The sequence below is a fragment of the Crotalus tigris genome, unplaced genomic scaffold (assembly GCF_016545835.1).
Source record: "Crotalus tigris isolate CLP2741 ecotype Arizona unplaced genomic scaffold, ASM1654583v1 scf7180000018030.5226217, whole genome shotgun sequence".
Classification (NCBI taxonomy): domain Eukaryota; kingdom Metazoa; phylum Chordata; class Lepidosauria; order Squamata; family Viperidae; genus Crotalus; species Crotalus tigris.
The window spans coordinates 2,378,225-2,397,075 of record NW_024096786.1 but is presented as its reverse complement, the minus strand read 5'-3'; the positions used below and the strand labels follow the sequence as shown (position 1 = coordinate 2,397,075).

Below are 18,851 nucleotides of genomic sequence, written 5' to 3'. Positions count from 1 at the left end.
CCTCTGGCACATGTGCCAGAGGCGGCACTCAGTGCCCTCTCTGAGGGCACATGCACCATTGCCCCAGCTCTGCCTCCCCCCACAGCCCCCTCCTCACCAGCAACCCCCCCTGGAGGAGAGTCACCCCCAAGCACAGCCCGCGAGGAGCAGCACAGCCAAGGACATGGCAGCCGGGCAGTGGGGACAAGACTCTGCCCTCATGCCCCGTCACGCACAGTTGATGCTGTGGGGCGCGGGCAAAGGACATGGCTGCCACAGCGCTGCTGAGACACCTGGGCGATCTGTGGTGGGCTTTGGAGGTGGTGGGTGGCCTGCTGGTGGGTTGGGTGGGAGTGGGATGGGGCAGGGGTAGGGGAAGGGGGGACAGGGCCAGAGTGGGGGCAGAGTGGGGGCAGAGTGGGGGTAGGGCGGGGTGGTTTGGGGGCACTCGGTCTCTAAAAGGTTCACCATCACTGGTATAGAACTAGAAAGGCTACACAAAAAAGCAGCAAAATGCGCCTAATCCATTTTTCTGGTCAAACATGTTTCAGAAGATTATAATCTACAAGATAATTACTTAAGTAATGGAAAAATTACACATTCAAGGAAAATATATTTCAAACCAAAAGAATATGGAAATAACTGTCCAGTCTTTCCTTTCCTGTTCAGTCTTTCCTAATAATTTACATATCACACAGAATACCTTAAAACTGAACGTGATGGAAACAACTTGAATTATTAAAAGATAACTTGAGTGAAATTATATTGCTCATAAATCCTTGTAATAATTTAGTTTCACTATAAATTTTAAGCAAAAACAACCTAATAGAAATGAATAGTTAAATCATGTTTCTATTAGTTTTAATCATGTACCTCGCTCTCATATACAATTAGATTTTACACAGGCTTTACCAGAAGAAGTAATGATCACTGGGCTGAAATCTTTGTTCTAAATTACTTTGCTATGCCTTTTTATTCACAGTTACTCAACACAGTGATTAAATTTTCAAAACAGAAGCTACCACATCAGGAGCTCAGGTGACAAAAATGATGAAGAAAAAAAGGACTCAGCCTTGGTTGCTAGCCGCCATTTTATAATTTGGTTGTTCTTCTGTAACATATTAAGGAAGGATTTGAAGAGCTCAGTAATTCAATTAACTACTAGGCAGGCCTCAAATGCTTTCTTTGAAAAGAAGAGGTGGGTTGTTATAGTCCAGTATTTGCTGGCAGCTGTGCTAGCTTTCTAGAAAAGGAACAAAAAAGCTGGAGACCATTTTGGGTAGATAACAGAGGTGGCAGGAACAAATTATGATGTTGACTGTATCTTTTTCATAGTACTTCTATAAGGATGCTCACCAACACAAACATCCAAAATTCTAGATTGTCTTCCAGTCCCAAAATTTTGGAAACCCGTAAGAACATGTTATTTATTTATTTATTTTTAAAAAGGTTTAACAGCACAGATTTTGTTTTCCTCCTGTCCATTTTTGTCTATAGCAAAAAAGATCACTTTATATAATCAGCAATGTAATAGATCCTATAGATGTCTATACTTACAAAGGTCAGAACTGTGCAAGAGATGATATTCCCTGTGACAGTCTATGGAAGCCAAAGTTGGACTTTAAAGAAGCAGGATTAGAAAAATAATGAAACTTTTAAATTTTAGAATTAGAATTACAATTCTTTATTGGCTAAGTTTGAGTGGACATACAAGGAATTTGTCTCCGGTGCATAAGCTCTCAGTGTACATACAAGCAACAAGTGATAAATCATGATTATAATAATAAAATACATTCATCATAACTCATAAGATACAACATAGGATCATAGGATACTAAATAAGCAATCAGCATAAATCATACTAGGGTACTAAATAAAACAATTAATATAAATCTTAAGATAAAAGCAACAAAATTATATCATAAGAAGATGAGGAAATAGGTAATAGAAAAAATGAGAAGGATAATAGTAATACAACATGACTAGATAGTTTGATAGCATTGTGGGGATTAGTTGTTTAGCAGAGTGATGGGATGGGGGAAAAAACTGTCCTTGTGTCTAGTCATTTTGGTGTGCAATGCCCTATAGCATCGTCTTGAGGGAAGAAGTTGAAACAGTTTGTGTCCAGGTTGTGAGAGGTCTGTAGATATTTTCACAGCTCTCTTTCTTGCTCATACAGTATACAGGTCCTCAAGGGAAGGCAGGCTGGTAGCAATTGTTTTTTCTAACTATCCACTGAAATCTGCGTTTGTCTTGTTTGGTTGCAGTGCCAAACAGTTCTAGAGATGCAGACAGACTCAATAATTCCTTTGTAGAACTGTATCAGCAGCTCCTTGGGTAGTCTGAGCTTTCTGAGTTGGTGCAGGAAGAACATTCTTTGTTGTGCTTTTCTGATGACATTTTGATGTTAGGTGTCCAATTTAAGTCTTGAGATACTATAGACCTAGAAACTTGAAGTGTTTAGAAACCTAGAAACTTAGTGTTAGAGAAGATTCCTGCAAATACTATGGATTGCTAAGAAAACAAACTGATGGATCATCAAACAAATCAACTCAAGGCACAAATGACCATGCTCAAATTATCCAGCTTTGGCCATATTGTGTGAAGACCCAGCTGTCTAGACAAGGCTTTTATTCTGGGAAAGGTGGAAGGAAAAAGAAGTGGATGAACAACAGCAAAGTAGATGGATTCAGTTACCATTGGGAGATTTGAAACTACAGGTTAGGAATTGAATGTCATGAGAAGATCTATCTATATGATCAGTAGGAATCAAAATGATTTGATGGCAGATATATCAATCAATCAACAGATTTTATAGCTAAATTGGTTAATGTAATGCTTATGGAAACATTTTTTATCAATATATCCTTTGGGGAAAAATATTGATGTAGAGGTGAAAGACAGGCAAAGGTCGTGTGCAGAACACTGCCCCTCCAAAGCCTGTGTAGCCCTCCTCTCTGCATCTATCTCATTCCTTCACATTACCATAGTGATGTGGAAGTATGCAGGTCTGTGTAACCTTGGCCAGTTTGATAAGGGCTAGCACACAAACAACAAGATGTGATTGCCAACTATTCCCTGTTCATGGCCTCTGGCTGCTATATTCTTGAGGATTGGTTAGGAGCTTAACCAATGAAATGCTATTGCCATGTAGAATTTTTGCTGCTTGTAAAACACTATAAAAACAATAAACTGCTACATGTGAGTAGCCATTTTCTTTGCACCCTTCAATGACTGAGGACTAATTACTACATATTGATTCAAAAATATTTCTGCATCGCAATTCTTTTGTTAAATTTAACTGGATGTCTTATTTTGTTTTTGCCTTTAAAAGCATCATTGTACCAGAAATGATGGAGTGACTATAATTCATGTAAATTTATAATGAGCCTTATATTGATGAAGATAAGTATAGCAAACTGCTGTAATAGTAATGCCCTCCAGTTGTTTAGCCAGAGGTTTTTCCCCATCAAACTTTTCAAGTTCCCTTCAATTGGAGCTATAAGGCAGTGGTTCTCAACCTTTTTAATGCCACGACCTCCAACCGATCGTAAGTCGAGGACTACTCAACCGGTCATAAGTCGAGGACTACTCAACTGGTGCAGCACCGTTTGCAGAATGGGACTTTTGGCGGGCTCAGCAGGGCAGAGACAGCATGGACAATTCCTATTGGCTTTTGAAAGCCAACAGAATTAGACTCTATTCAAGAGAATCTATTCTATTGGCTTTCAAAAGCCAATAGAATAAAAGGGAGTAGCACAGCTAAGGAAAAGGGGGAAAAATGGTGGACTGCATTGTTTGGCAACCCCCGTGAAATGGTTGTTCGACCCCAAATGGGGTCCCGACCCACAGGTTGAGAACCACTGCTATAAGGGATGGTCATGGAGAATTAGTATGGAGTGGATATAACAATCACTGGTCCTCCACTTGATCTTGAAAATAGATAACCTTTCAGTATGAACACATTCTATTCCATTCCATTCAACAGTACATTGAGAAGTGAAATTGACTGCACAGTGATATTTTTGGCATCAGTGAGATTGGACACTTTCAGTCAGAAGATCATATTAATTACTCTGGATATGAAAAACAAAGATGGACTGGTTTTGCTTTCACAATTAGGGAGGAGATAGCAACAACAGTACTTGTGTCCAGTGCAATCAGTAACTGAATAATATCAGACTATGTGGACAATCTTTTAACATAATGATTATCTAAGCCTATGCTCCATAAATGAAGAAGAAAAGGAGGTTGATAGGTTTTATGACTAAGTTCAATTTGAAACTGATAGATGTGCTACTTGTGGATAGAGAGTAGAATAACAGAGTTGGAACTGGTAAGGAAATGCATGTAATTGGACTATATGACCCAGGACATAGAAATGAAGCACGATAATGACTTATTAGTTCAGCCATTCCTATGATTTCTTCATTGCTAACACAGTGTTCAAACAGCCAAAATAACACATATGTATATCACTAGATGGAGTACACAGAAATCAAATTGACTATATTATTCATACCAGGAAGTGAAAGAATTCTAAGTCAAGTTAAAGTAGAACAACAAACCCAACCAACTTCCAGTATACAATCTTGAGCATATACTCAATTTTCAATTTGAAATCAGGGATTGTTTTGAAGTCCTGAAACTGGAACTATGTAATGAAATCAAAGAAGTTGTTAAGGATGAACATGAAAAGAGACTGCCAAAGATGAAAAAACATAAGATAGAAAACTGGATGTCAGAACAAGCTTGGGAAATTGTCAAGATGAGAAGAGAAGCCAAAGCAAAGAATGACAAATTTCTCAGAAAGGAACTTCACAAAGAATTTCAGAACACTCTTAGAAGCGACATGAAGCAATATTATAACATCAATAAAGACACTTGTCAACGCTGCAAATACTGTATATTCTTGCTTTGACAATATGCAGAACTGTCTGGTATTTTTAGAGTTAATGCAGAGCATAAGAAAGAGGAAGGAAACTTTTGACCTTCACGCTAATTGGATAACTGATATATGACAGCTAATTTAGGGAGGTAACATGCTGATAATTTAACTGCTCAGAGGAAGAGAACTTAGATCTTAGCATAGACTTAGTTATGCCTGTGCCGACATTTTGAAGTAATAAAAGACTTTTAGGGAAATCAATGCCTGGAAGTTCTTTGAAGTGTTTCATTAGCCGGAACCATAACAACACTGAGAATGAACATAAACATGGAAAAACAAGGAAATATCTCCAAATTCAGAAGAAGGTTCTGACCTCAAATTGGTAATACTAATATGCTAATAGGCAGACACTAACTGATTTTGTGACAATCAAATAAAGATGGAAGGAGTATACAATGAAATTCAGTGGAGATGTTTAAATCCAACATACATTATAAGATAGTCTCTATTTACAATTTCTTCTATACTAGAACATTAAGTTAGATCAGCCTCTAATCATTACCAAGTCAAAAGGCCAGAGGAATTAAAGGAATATCTACAAAAATGTGACAAGCAACTGAACAATAAACAGTAAAAGTTCTAACCAAACTATGCCAGCAAATCTGGAGAATGATATGGGGGTCAACAGATTGAAAGAGGTCACCATTAGAAACCTGACAGGTCAGGTTGTAGACACATCATGATGGAGAAGATCCATATATTTGAATACTCAGGCAATACTGTCTTGATAGCATATACAATTCATGAATCACTAATTAGTATGTACACAAATCTAAGAGGAAGGAGACATATGAAATGATATTTGGTTTATAGTGGATTTCAGTGAAAATGGTGTTCAACAAAAGCAGTTCCACTATAGTTCCTCTCTCCAACCTTTTCTGTACACCAATCAACCTCATATGTAAATTGCTTCTGTTCTTCTGTATATTTTCTATTTTTAAATATCCAAAATTGTACTCCATATTTTTCCATACCTGTTACATAGTTTTTGTTTTCATTCTCTTCTCTATCTTCAAATTTAGAATCCTAACATGTTTATTACTTTTATACCATTACATCCCTGCTTGTACCTCAATTTCAGTGTTGTTGTTTTTTTACCTCTCTTAGGTTTTTGTAACACCTAAGGATTCTCTCTGGCCTGACAATTTCACAGTTTTATTCTGCACTTCAAAATAATCCCGGTCTTTTCATTCTCTTTTAGAGTCCAACTTTCACTTTCCTCCTGTTTCTCTCAGCCCCCCTGTTCTGCTAATCATCCCCAACTTTCTAAGAATTAACTGACAGGCTCACATCCTAATAAAATGTTTTCTTCCACTAATGGCAATGCTTGAGTCAAGGATTCTGCCAGCAAAGAAATTATCTTGCTCCCTAGCAGCCTGCCTCAGAGAATCTTCTTAGCTTCTAAGTAAATATTTTGGGTGAGATATTTAAAAGGGTTGTGGGGCGGGGTGGAGGGGATCTGTTTAAGTCACATCCTTCCTATCCTTACCAATGTTTGCATGCTTGGTTTTATGTTTTGGAGTTCGCGGCATTGAAGCAAGACACATGTTGTAATCAAGTACTTCTTTATTCGTTCCTCAACTCAACTCTCTACCAAGCAGGCACGCAGGCCTTTTATAGTCTCCCCAAACCCAGGGAGTCCAGCCAATAGGGAAAAATCTTTTTTCGCGCCTTGCGCATGAGCACAAGTCCAGCGCCAGCCAGTCTTGTCCCGGGAAGCTTTTCGGTTGCCCGGGACCGTTTGCAACATTTCTGGGCCTGCTGAAATGCTTCAGCAGGCCCAGGACACAACACATGGCCTCTTTATCAACCTCTGGAGATAATATTTACATAAAATAATTCATTTTAGAAAGGAGTCAGGCCAGCAAAATATGCAAAGAAAACTAATAACTCTGGTGTCAAGGTTCTCTTATGATTTTCTCGATATGATCCTCCAGAGTTCTAATTTTGTAAGTTGTGTCTCTTTTGCCCTTCCTGCCACACTATTTCATTTCCAACATTATTTCCTGCATTCTGGGAATAAAAATTTAATGCTCAGGGCCAGAGATGTTCTGGCTGAGCTACAGCAAGAAATTTACCAATCTGGCATCTGAGAATACTTGCAGGGATTTCTACTGCTTTATCCTCTATGAATTTCACGTCTGTGCAAATCGAACATAAAATACAATCCTGAGCACAGAATTTCAGAGTTTTGTTTTCATTTAAAAGATTTCTAGTCCATATTGGCTATTGATTAAATATAAATACATTTGATAGTGTCTAATGAATTTTCAAAAGCTTCAGTAGAACTTCGTCAACCTTCATTGGCCTCAGTAAAGTTAAGTAGAGTCCACAGAAACAGCCGAGTAATATTTTCAGTATTTAAAGAATGCAGGTTTATAGAGCTCCACCGGTTCTTCGCTTCTTATATTATACAAAATAGTGGAACTGCAGATAAGTAGCTTAACACATATCATTTCCTAGTAGCAAAATTCAGTTTATCCACACAAAAATTTCTTTCCCTCTTTTTGGATTATCCAAACCCTAAAGAAGGGCTTTACACGAAATCGTTGTAGATCTGGGAGAGTGCTCCAGCAGGAAGAAGCAGAATCATGACATAGCCATTTTGGTTTTCTTTTCTTCATTGCGTATAGAATTGCATAATCAATATGATTTATCTTATTACTCCAGAGGCAACACTATCTACAGTGAAGACCTACATTATCTTCCTAAAAATACTTGGATTTGGCCCAAACTGCAGGAGCCTCCAAAGATGAGCTTTTAAGTGGAAAACAACTCACAGCCATTCATTATTTACTTGTTATATTCTGTCTTTCAAGTGCAGAGTGTTTTCTACAAATCATAAAACTCTCATAGTCTAAAGATTTAACTCACAGGACTCCTGGCATGTATGTGTATGTTATCTCTTAATGGTTATGCTTTCTTATGGAACAATTTACCTATCATTCCAATCATCAGTATAGGATATGACACATCCAAATACTATCTGCACTAATAATAATCAGAAATGGCAATGAAAACTGCTCCCTTTTTAAGAAAAAAAATCCTCACTATAATTAGTAAGAATTTTCCTATTATACCAGAAGGAATCAGGGAAATGCCAAAAGTACTATGGACCTCTTTCACAGGAATATCTGTGTACAGCATAAAAACACAATATCTTTTAAATTTAATGATAATCTCAGCCTGTCCACATTTTACAATATTACAAAAAACATAATGTACTGCTTAGGATTATTTCCACAGAGAGCAACAGAGCTTGCTTTTTCAGTGTGCAGGTAATTCTCAACCTACAACCATTTATTTAGTGGTCATCTGAATGGCACTGAAAATAATGCCTTATGACCCGGTCCTTGCACTTACAACCATCATAGCATCCGCAAAGTGATACAATCAGAATTTGGGCACCTGGCAACCAGCATATATTTCCAACAGTTGCAGTATCCCAGGGTCATGTGATCACCATCTGTGACTTTCCCAGCTGGCTTCCAACATGCAAAATCAACGAGGGAAGCCAGACTTGCTTAACATCCACATGATTCACCAACAACTGCAGTGATTTACTTAACAACTGTAACAAAAAGATCATAAAATCAGGAATGATTCACTTAACAACCACCTTGCTTAGCTGGTCCCAATTGTGGTCCTGTATAAAACAGGAACTATAATGCCACAGAATTTCCATTATATTGGAACTTAGTATATCTCGAATGCCCTGTTGGAGAACAGATGAATTCCCCTCCTTTCTCAAAATATTTTAGCAAAACAAGCTTTCTTCATGGGAGAAGGAGGAAAGACAAGCTGCTGTTGAGTCATATGAAAATTCTCCTTGTCTAGTATTTTCTTGTTCCACGTTACCTTGTCAAGCAAAACACTCGAGTAATATTTCAAATACTGGCTTATAAGGCCAAAGCAGAGCCACATATTTTCTTGGAAACCCTTAAACCCAAATTTTAACTTTATCTTTACAAAGACCTGCCTTCCTCTCTATTCTCCATCAGTCCTTCCTGAAACTAAAAAATCAGTAAATTAAGTTCTTCAAGCCATACAGGTGGTCCTCACTTAGTGATCATTCATTTGTTTGGCGACTGTTTGAACTTACAATGGTGCTGAACAAGTGATAGTTATGACCAGTCCCCAGACTTATCTTAGTCACAGCGTCCCACCGTCATGGGTTCACCATTTACAACTTCAACAAGCAAAGTCAATGGAAGGTGGAAATAATGATCACCTGATGTCCTCACCTAATGAACCACGGTGACTCATTTAACCACGGAAGTGCCAAAATTTCCATCACTAAGCAGCACAATCACATCGCGTAGTGATGAAAATCCCAGTCCCAATTACTCTTGTAAATTAAGGGCTACTGGTACTCTCCAACTGCAATGTTAAAAATATTAACAAAGCAGACTGTTCTCTTGGCAATTGATTGAAAAAAAAAACAGTGTCGTTAACAGCAGTTAACAGTATTTCTGATTAGGAGGACTTGACTTTTAGGTTAGGGCTATTCTTTTTTTTTCTAAATTCTTTGTTTTCTATTGCTGGCTCATTCCTTGCCTTTTTTGCTGGCCACAGTTTCCCAGAGAAAAGCCAGGTCATTCTCATCATAGGTCTAAATTGATTGCAATATCCATAGTCCTGCCTAGTCACCTCGTTTGTTCCTTTTATATTCCTTGTTGAATTCTGCATTAGTTATGCTTGTGGGAGCTTCTGTCCTTGTTTCAAAGTTCAGAGTCTTAAACATTCAGCAAATTGCTTCCAGCTTCCATTTATACTGCCATGTTAATTTTATGCATGAATAAATTCTTTGCATCACCTCAAGACGCTCAAATATTTGCAGTAAGATTGCTCAGAAATGACAGCATTTAAGGAAATTCCAGTTTGTTTGCTGTTTAATTGGTATTCAATCCCTCTAAATTTCCTTGTAGGAATTTATGCATCTTTTGCTTAAAACAGTTGTGTTAATGGAGAACAGAAAAATGTTTTTTTGTGTGTGTATTCACTAGCTTGAGAGCATGGCAGTTACAATAAAACCTAAAAGGTGGAAATATAATTAAACACTAGGAGATAAAAATATGTATATGTATATTTGTTAGTGGCTATTTTCTGTTTGTTTGACACTATCCCTCTTCAGTCTTCATGTCTATAGAGCTCTTGTATAAAGTTCTCTACATCAAATATAACTGTTAATAATACATAATCCAGGCAAATTCATAAAAACAAATAAATCACTTTTTCAGAGTTCAAGCACATTTTAGCAATATCTAAATAAATGAAGCAAGGAAATTTGAATCTAGATCGTATGCTGCTTATTTATTTATTTCTCTGAAGGAAGGTACGGGGGAAAGAGAAAAGGAGACAGAGCTGTTAAATTTTAATAACTTTAAACAAAAAAGTGCCACAACTTACTTTAAAATGAGAACAACATACCGTATTAAAAATGTAAGAATGGGAATTTGAATAAAGAAGAGATAGGCAAAGGAGTACATAAACTACTTATCAAGCATTAGGAATGAATGGCAGATATAACCACAGTATAACATGTCCAATAAATAATTGTCAAGAAGCTAAAATGATGCAAATTCATAAGCCAACAGTTCACAAATATAGTACATGCTGATTTAGGAACAAAGAAAACATGAAGTACTCTGCAGGTATCTCAATTAGGCCCTTTTTTTTTTGTTTCTTTTTGCTTCATTCCACCATCCTACCCTTCCACTTTTTTGTTGCAGAAAGTGTTTTTTTTTAATTACAGATAACATTTTTTATTTTGCTAAGGGTTCAACAAGCCATATTTAATAATCTTTGGGACTCAAACATTTTCATAATGGTTACATATGGCAAAATATACATAGTGCTTTGAGGATAAGCCAAGAAAGAGCTGTGCTCTAAGCAATGGTGGGATTCAGCTTGTTCGCATCGGTTCAGTAGAACCGGTAGCTAATTTCTTTTGAGTTTCGCGAACTGGTTGATGCGTGGCAGAAACACCCCCCCTTCCTCCCCCCAATGGACCCATGCAACACCTTCTTTCCAGCTCTGACGTGGTCCTTCATCACTGCTGCCGTATGCAGTCCCACAAACAAAAACATAAGAGCCACTGTCCTGCAGCAGCTCTGGAAGCGAAGCTGTGCTGCCCATTTTCACACTGGTGGGGGTGGGAGAAGGCGGGTTCTGGTGCGCACCCACCCCTCACCATTGCCACTCTGCATCATGCCCCTCATGCTCCCAGCCCCTCACCACCACTGCCCCAACAGTTCAGGCCCCCAACCCAGCTGTCTCTCTACCTGAACTTGAGTAGATGGGCCCGGTGTCACATCTAGTTCTGAGTCTTCGTACTTCTCAGAGCCTTCCACAGACTCCAATGTGACCCCAGGCAACTCTTCCCCCACATTCAATTCATCTGACTAGCTACCAGATCTGCTGGCAGGCAAGGACTCACAAGAGGTGGGGGGGTGACTTTCCTCTGCGGAGGTATCCTGGCCCTCCCAACCCCCTAGGACTTCCTCACCTTCCCTCACCTTCCCCCAACTGGGACCTGCCAACCCCACAGTCCTACACCCGAGACTCCTGAAGCCCCCCCCCAACCATACCTTCCTGCCCCCCAGCTGGGACCTCCAGCAATTTCACAACCAGAAGTTCCTGACCCCCCTGTGCTCGGACTTCCTGCCTCCACCTCAGCTGATCCCCAAGCAGCCCACCCTGACCAAGGCAGAGGGAAGGCGAGGCAGAGAACCAGTTGTTAAATTATTTGAATCCTACCACTGCCTCTAAATATTAAACATTAGTGTGATGATAAAAGGAACAAAACACACAAAAGGGTAATTACACAGAAAAGAAAAAAATAATTAATAAAATTACTGCATTGTGAACAAAAAAAGACAGCAATTATATAACTAATTTTCCATGTAGGTTCTAAGATGTGCATAACTCTTACTATTATACTGATTAATTTAATCTCTGGCTGTAAATTTATAAAATAAATAACATTATATGATTATCAATTTGTCTTTTTCTTGGGTAAAGCTGACCCACAGCTATTCTGAAAGAAAAATAAGATTAATATTGGAGAAATTATTTAAAGTACCTTATTTAAGATAATAAAATCCGGTTCCATGCAATCATTTATACAAAGCTTTTTTTCAAAAAGAGAGCTTATTAAAAAGAGGGGAGAAAGCAGATCTCTTATTAGAGTCCCTATGTTCTTTATCTCACTTAATTAAAAAGAATAGTGTGATTTTTTTTAAAAAAAAAAACAGATTTCTTCCTCCACACTGTGATCAAACTTCCTTCACTTTAAATTAGTAGCCCTTTAGGCCTATGAAGAAAGGAAGTAACAGGACAATAAAAATTGGGGTGGGGGGGAGACTAGAGGCTGAGGAGCTTTTTTGCAGGACCAAATTAAATCCAGTACTTTTCCATGAAAAATTGTGTCAAAATAGTGGAATTTGTTTTCTTCCAAAGCTCAGAGCAACAGTAATTATCAAAGTGGAATTGTTAAAATAATAATGATAAAGTGTTGTTATTAGTTTTCAACTTATGTGCAAAGGCAAAGGCAAATGAAGAGCAACTAAGATAATTAAAGCCTGGAAACTAAAATGTATGAAGAACGGCTGCAGGACTTGGGTTTGGCAATCTAAAGAAAAGAAGAAATAAGGGTAACATGATATCAGTATTCCAGTATTTGAGGAGCTGCCACAAAGAAGAGGGGGTCAAATTATTCTCCAAAGCACCAGAGGGCAGGACAAGAAACAATGGTTGGAAACTGATCTAAGGGAGAAGCAACCTGGAATTAAGGAGAAAGTTCCTAACAGTAAGGACAATTAACCAGTGGAACAGCTTGCCTTCAGAAATTGGGGGTGCTCCATCACTGGAGATTTTTAAGAAGAGACTGGACAGTCACTTGTCTGAGATGGTATAGATTCTCCTGCTTGAGCAAGGGGCTGGACTAGAAGACCTCCAAGGTCTCTTCAGTTCTATTCTATTCTAAATTGTAATGAAGAAATCTATTTAGTAATATCACTCAAGAGTTCTCATAGGAGGTAGAATCCACACCAACTTTGGAATGATCTCAATTCAGTGAGATCTATCCCAGGTTATTAATATTAGAGACAACAGCAAATGCTTTCATGTCATCATCATCATCAACAACAACAACCATATGTTTATAAATATATTTCATAAGTACTATGTTTATTTATTTCTACTGTTTGGGGCTAGTTCCCATAATACATTTTGCTCATTTGGAGAAAACATGATTGGAAGGGAAGTAGAACCACAAAAATGGGCTGAAGTCCTAAATGCTTATTTGATTCTCAGGTATACAGGTTTGAAGTCAGCACAGAAACTAGTGCAAGTAGGAGAGTAGATTGTAGGTTCAAACCAATGTTATGATGCTCAGCTGCTATGTATTTTTATTTTTGCGTCTGGTAGTTTATCTAGTTTAATGCAAGCTGTATGTAGATCAGGAGTCTTCAAACTTGGCCCTTTTATGACTTGTGGACTTCAAGTCCCAGAATTCCTGAGCCAGCATGCCTGGCTGAAGAATTCTGGGAGTTGAAATGCACAAGTCATAAAAAGGCCAAGTTTGAAGACACCTGATGTAGATGGAGAGAGGGAGGGAAGAAAAAATCGCCTTAAAACAGGGGTCTTCAAACTTGGCCCTTTTATGACTTGTGGATTTCAACTCCCAGAATTCCTCAGCCAACATCATGAAAGGGCGAAGTTTGAAGACCCCTGCCTCAAAACCTAGGAATATAGAAACAGTTTATCCAATACTTAAGTGAACAGTGTTATTCTGAAGAGTTTAAATGAGTAATTAAACATATGCCTGATATTTAAATGACAACAGAATCTAATAATAATAATGATGATGATGATGTTGGAAAGGACCTTGGAGGTCATCGAGTCCAACCCCCTGCTCAGGCAGGAACCCTACATCATTTCAGATAAATGGTTGTCCAGTCTCTTCTTAAAAGCCTCCAGTGTTAAGAGCATTAACCGCCTCTATAGGCAGGTTGTTCCATTGGTTAATTGTTCTAACTGTCAGGAAGTTTCTCCTTAGTTCTAAGTTGCTTCTCTCCTTGATCAGTTTCCATCCGTTGCTTCTCGTCCTGCCTTCAGGCGCCTTGGAGAATAGCTTGACTCCCTCTTCTTTGTGGCAGCCCCTGAGATATTGGAAGACTGCTATCATGTCTCCCCTCGACCTTATCTTTGTTAAACTAGACCTACCCAATTACAGCAACCGTTCCTTATATGTTTTAGCCTCCAGTCCCCTAATCATCTTTGTTGCTCTTCTCTGTACTCTTTCTAGAGTCTCAGCATCTTTTTTACATCGTGGTGACCAAAACTGGATGCAGTATTCCAAGTGTGGCCTTACCAAGGCATTTTAAAGTGGTATTAATACTTCATGTGATCTTGATTCTATCCCTCTGTTAATGCAGCCCAGCACTGTGTTGGCTTTTTTGGCAGCTGCAATACACTGCTGGCTCATATTTAAATGATTGTCTACTAGGACTCTGAGATCCCTCTCACAGTTACTACTATTGAACAAGGTACCCCCTATACTATACCTGTACATTTGGTTTTTCTTGCCTAAATGTAGAACCTTACTTTTTTCACCATTGAATTTCATTTTGTTAAATAGCGCCCAGTGTTCAAGTCTGTCCAGGTCCTCCTGTATCTTAAGCCTGTCTTCTGGAGTGTTGGCTATTCCTGCCAGCTTGGTGTCATCCACAAATTTGATGAGTTCCCCATCTATCCCCTCGTTGAAGATGTTGAAGAGCACTGGGCCTAGAACAGAGCCCTGGGGCATCCCACTACACACTTCCCTCCATGTAGATGCAGTTCCATTGAGGACCATATGCTGAGTATGGCCGGTCAGCCAGGTACAGATCCATCTGGTGGTGATTCTGTCTATCCCACATTTTTCTATCTTCTCAAGTAGTAGGCTGTGGTCTACTTTGTCAAATGCCTTACTGAAGTCCAAGTAAATTATATCCACAGCATTCCTCTGATCCACTAATTTTGTCACTTGGTCAAAGAACGCAATAAGATTTGTCTGGCATGATCTGTTTTTGACAAACCCATGTTGGCTTTTAGTAATGATTTTGTTTGCCTCTAGGTGTTCGCTGATTCATTGTTTCATTATCTTTTCCAGAATCTTCCCAGGTATTGAGGTCAGGCTGATGGGTCTGTAATTTCCTGGATCCATTTTTTTTTTCCTTTTTTGAAGATGGGAACTACATCAGCTCTTTTCCAGTCCTCTGGTAGTTCCCCAGTGCTCCAAGATCTTTGAAAAATATAGTTCAGTGGTTCTGAGATCACATCTGCCAGTTCCTTGAGAACCTTGGGGTGTAATCCATCTGGTCCTGGTGATTTGAACTCGTCTAGGGTGGACAGGTGCTCACTTATCATTTTCTTGCCTATCTTAACTTGTGTTAAAATGCCTCCTTGTTGAAGTGCCTCATGATTAAAAAGGATCCATCAGGTTTTATCCCGCCTCACAATTTTCAGAGTTTCAGTACAAGTAGAAATACTCTTATGTTCACATTGACAACACATATTCTAAATACCAATACTGAATGTTACAAAAGATGAGTGCTACATTTTTGTTGTTTTTTAAAATTCTTTAAATTTAATGTTAAATATATTACATTCTCTAGTTCTCTCTAAAGTTCAATTCACATTTTCCTTTCAAATACACAGAAGTTGAATGTAAAAAATAACACCCCACGAACCTAGAATCATTTGCTTTCTTGAAATGAAGCATTAAAATATGGTATCAAACATGTACTGAATTCTGATTTAAAAAAATACTGGCGACTTTGAACATATTTGTCTATCATCTGAAAGCTAGGATTATTTTTCATTTCTTCATTACTGAACTTTTTGTATCTGGCTTCTGGACCCAGTTGGCAATGTGCCCATGGCCTTTTAGGTTTAATGATGTCTAAAGATATATTCATATAGCTATATCTAAGATCAGCAGTTACTGAATTCTTCAGGAACACGGCTATATTGACAGAATAGAACAGAACTTTCCAAAACAAAACTGCCATTTTTCTTTTTTCTCTACTGTTAGTTGTGTACGGGACTCAATGGTTTGCAGCCAGATATTTCAACATTTCAAATGGAGGGCAATCCTATATGCTTTACATCTTGTTTAAATGGTGCAAGGATTTACTGAAACATGCTCATGATGAAATAACAATGTGAAATTAAGCAACTTACTTTACAGTGGTCGTGTTGCTGCTGTAAAGTTGGAACATCTCCACCCACAGGCATCTCCTTCTTTAATTCATCATCTTTCAAATTTAGCCATTTGATAAGTTCTTCCAGTGACGTCACTAATTTACTCCATTTCTCCGCACTTGCCTCCAAATGAGCCCTACAATAAGATTCAACACATTTTTCAGGAGTTTTGTGTGCTGCATTAAAACATAACTAGATATTAGTGGTCAAATACTGCATGGTGAATAAAGTGTAATTTTCTTTATTTAAATCAGGGGTCCTCAAACTTGGCCACTTTAAGACTTGTGGACTTCAACTCCCAGAATTCCTCAGACGGCCTGGCTGGGGAATTCTGGGAGTTGAAGTCCACAAGTCTTAAAGTGGCCAAGTTTGAGGACCCCTGATTTAAAGCAAATGACAAAACGAACGATACCTTCAGTATATTTGAAAATTATTTATAAATGAACGAATCCAGTAAAAAAGAATTAATGATAACACCATGGTGCTAAGATGCATTTTTAAAATCTTATTTAATGGATTTCTAAATATGTTTAAAAAAAATAAATAAAGGCACCAAAAGCCCGTCTTACTTCTGCACTTCCTTCAAATCTAAACTCTGGCCACCATATAAATGGATCTCACACTTCCCACACTCTCCAATTTTTTAGGCAATTATTTTAATTTCTATTTAAGCTGTTACTTGATAGCCACATTTCCAGAAAAGCATAAGCATGGAGGGGAGGTAAATGTTGTCCAGCTGAACACTGTTGATACTGATTATATTTTGTATTTTGCTGAATCAATAAATCACTAGAGCACTGTGCAGTATTTCAGTTAATATGACATGCTGTTAGTGTAACTACACTTGATGTCAGATCTCTTTTATTTAGGCTCTTGTTTATTTATGGCAAACAGAGACCACCTTAACAATTAAGAGGAAATTGTTACAATCTTCTATAGCCATTTCCCTCCCTAGGATCATGGGAAAAGTATCCCATCCCTCTCTTTCAAAACAATCTGTTCAATGATCCTGATTAATGTTGAGAGCATTACAATTTTAACGCCTATATGTCACTTAGGCTCCAGGGCACAGTTAAAAGTTCTCATTTTAGCTTTCTGATAAAGTTTTTAGTTTTCAATATGAAATTCCAAGCATTTTAACAATACATTTAATATCAATAAAGACAGCTTGAAGCAAACAGCAACAAAAAATCCCCATGCAAACCAATGTAAAGGTAAAATAGATCATAACAATCCATCAAGCAGGAAGTATCCATCTAAACATTAACATACTTTTTTTCCAGTTTTGCTCTAGAGCATTTCTGAACGTTTACTGGGATGCTTCTGAATGCCCCAGAAATTGATGTCAAGATCTCTTAATTGTACTGCTAATTATGTTGTTATCTGCTTAGCCTCTTACCAATTCTTGTAGTAAAAATAAGACCTGCCAAGGCTCCCTATTGGCTAATTAATCACACTCATTTATTGAGGCACCTATATATACGTGTTATTTGTATATATCAAAGTAATTTACATTTACTCTTTTGTTACCACGCTTCAATAGACACCTTGATTAAAAGTATGTCATCAGATAATATGCCATCAATATATTTATAGAAAGTTGTGGCTCAAAAATTTAGATGGCATACAGCTGAAGAGAAAGTGGATCATGCACCAAGACAGTGATCTAAAACATTGTACAGCCAAAGAATAGTTAAAACAAAAGGAAGTTTATGGCTTTGTTTGTTCTTAAGACTTGGTCTTGTGCAACCAGAATTAACCCTCTTTCTTCTTCAGAATTAACCCCCTCTTTCTTCAGATCTCCTGCTGTTAATTCTAGCCAGGTCCTATGTTATCTGCTTTGCCTGCTATTATTTTATGTGTTGCCCGTGTAATATTTTGCCTTATCATGTCTCTTTCCTATTCTTTACTTGGTCTTTCCAGTTTAGTCTCTCCAGTACTCCCCAGATATTTCAGATATTCCGATGCCTTTTTTCTTCAACTATTTGGTGCACTTGTGCAACTCATCTATTTTCCTTGCTAACTGAAGTCTGTCACCATCACTGCATGGATGAAGAGCATGATTCATTGTCATTTCTCTGGTCTTCCTATCCAGGGTTTTTAGTTCTGCCTGAGTCAGCCTACTATTCCAACTGTGTATGTAATGCCTGGAATTGTCCAGGTGCTAATTCCTTAATGGTATTTTCTCCCTGAGCTGGAGTTTTAGATCTTCTTCATTCTCATGATGTCTTCATTTCTATCCTTCTTCTTGACTCCAGTGTGCTTGATGTTGTCAGCTTGAAGGATACCTGGCTATTTGTATGGTCTTCATCTGTACTCTTGATGTTATTTCCATAAGGCATTTTGATTCCTTCAGGTTTCACCATTTTTCCTGTGTTGGTGGTGAGGGTGGCATGTTTGTGCAAACTCCATTGCAATATCTTGGCTGCATATACCAATAATGTTGAACAGCAATTCTATTTCAGATGGTGGTTTTCTATGCAAATTCAGATTGTCCATATAAAGGAAATGGGATAGCCTGGCAGATGCTTTTGATGTCTGATAGCCATGGCCTGACTTATTCAGTATTGTTGACAGAGGAATCAGTGACAATGACAAAGAGTAGTAGTGATAGTGAACCTCCTTGAAAGAGTCATCATCTCTTGATATTAACTTCTACCAGCCTATCACCATT

At 38.1% G+C, this 18,851-nt stretch overlaps 1 protein-coding gene across 5 annotated transcripts in view; it reads right to left on the bottom strand.

The window, feature by feature from the left end:
• Positions 1–18,851, bottom strand: part of UTRN (utrophin) — a 348,263-nt gene that overhangs the window by 91,242 nt on the left and 238,170 nt on the right. For all 5 annotated transcript variants that reach the window (XM_039346845.1, XM_039346844.1, XM_039346843.1 and 2 more), the window contains one exon: positions 16,157–16,313. In XM_039346845.1, the coding sequence (XP_039202779.1) occupies positions 16,157–16,313 (157 nt within the window). The remainder of the gene's footprint in view (positions 1–16,156; positions 16,314–18,851) is intronic.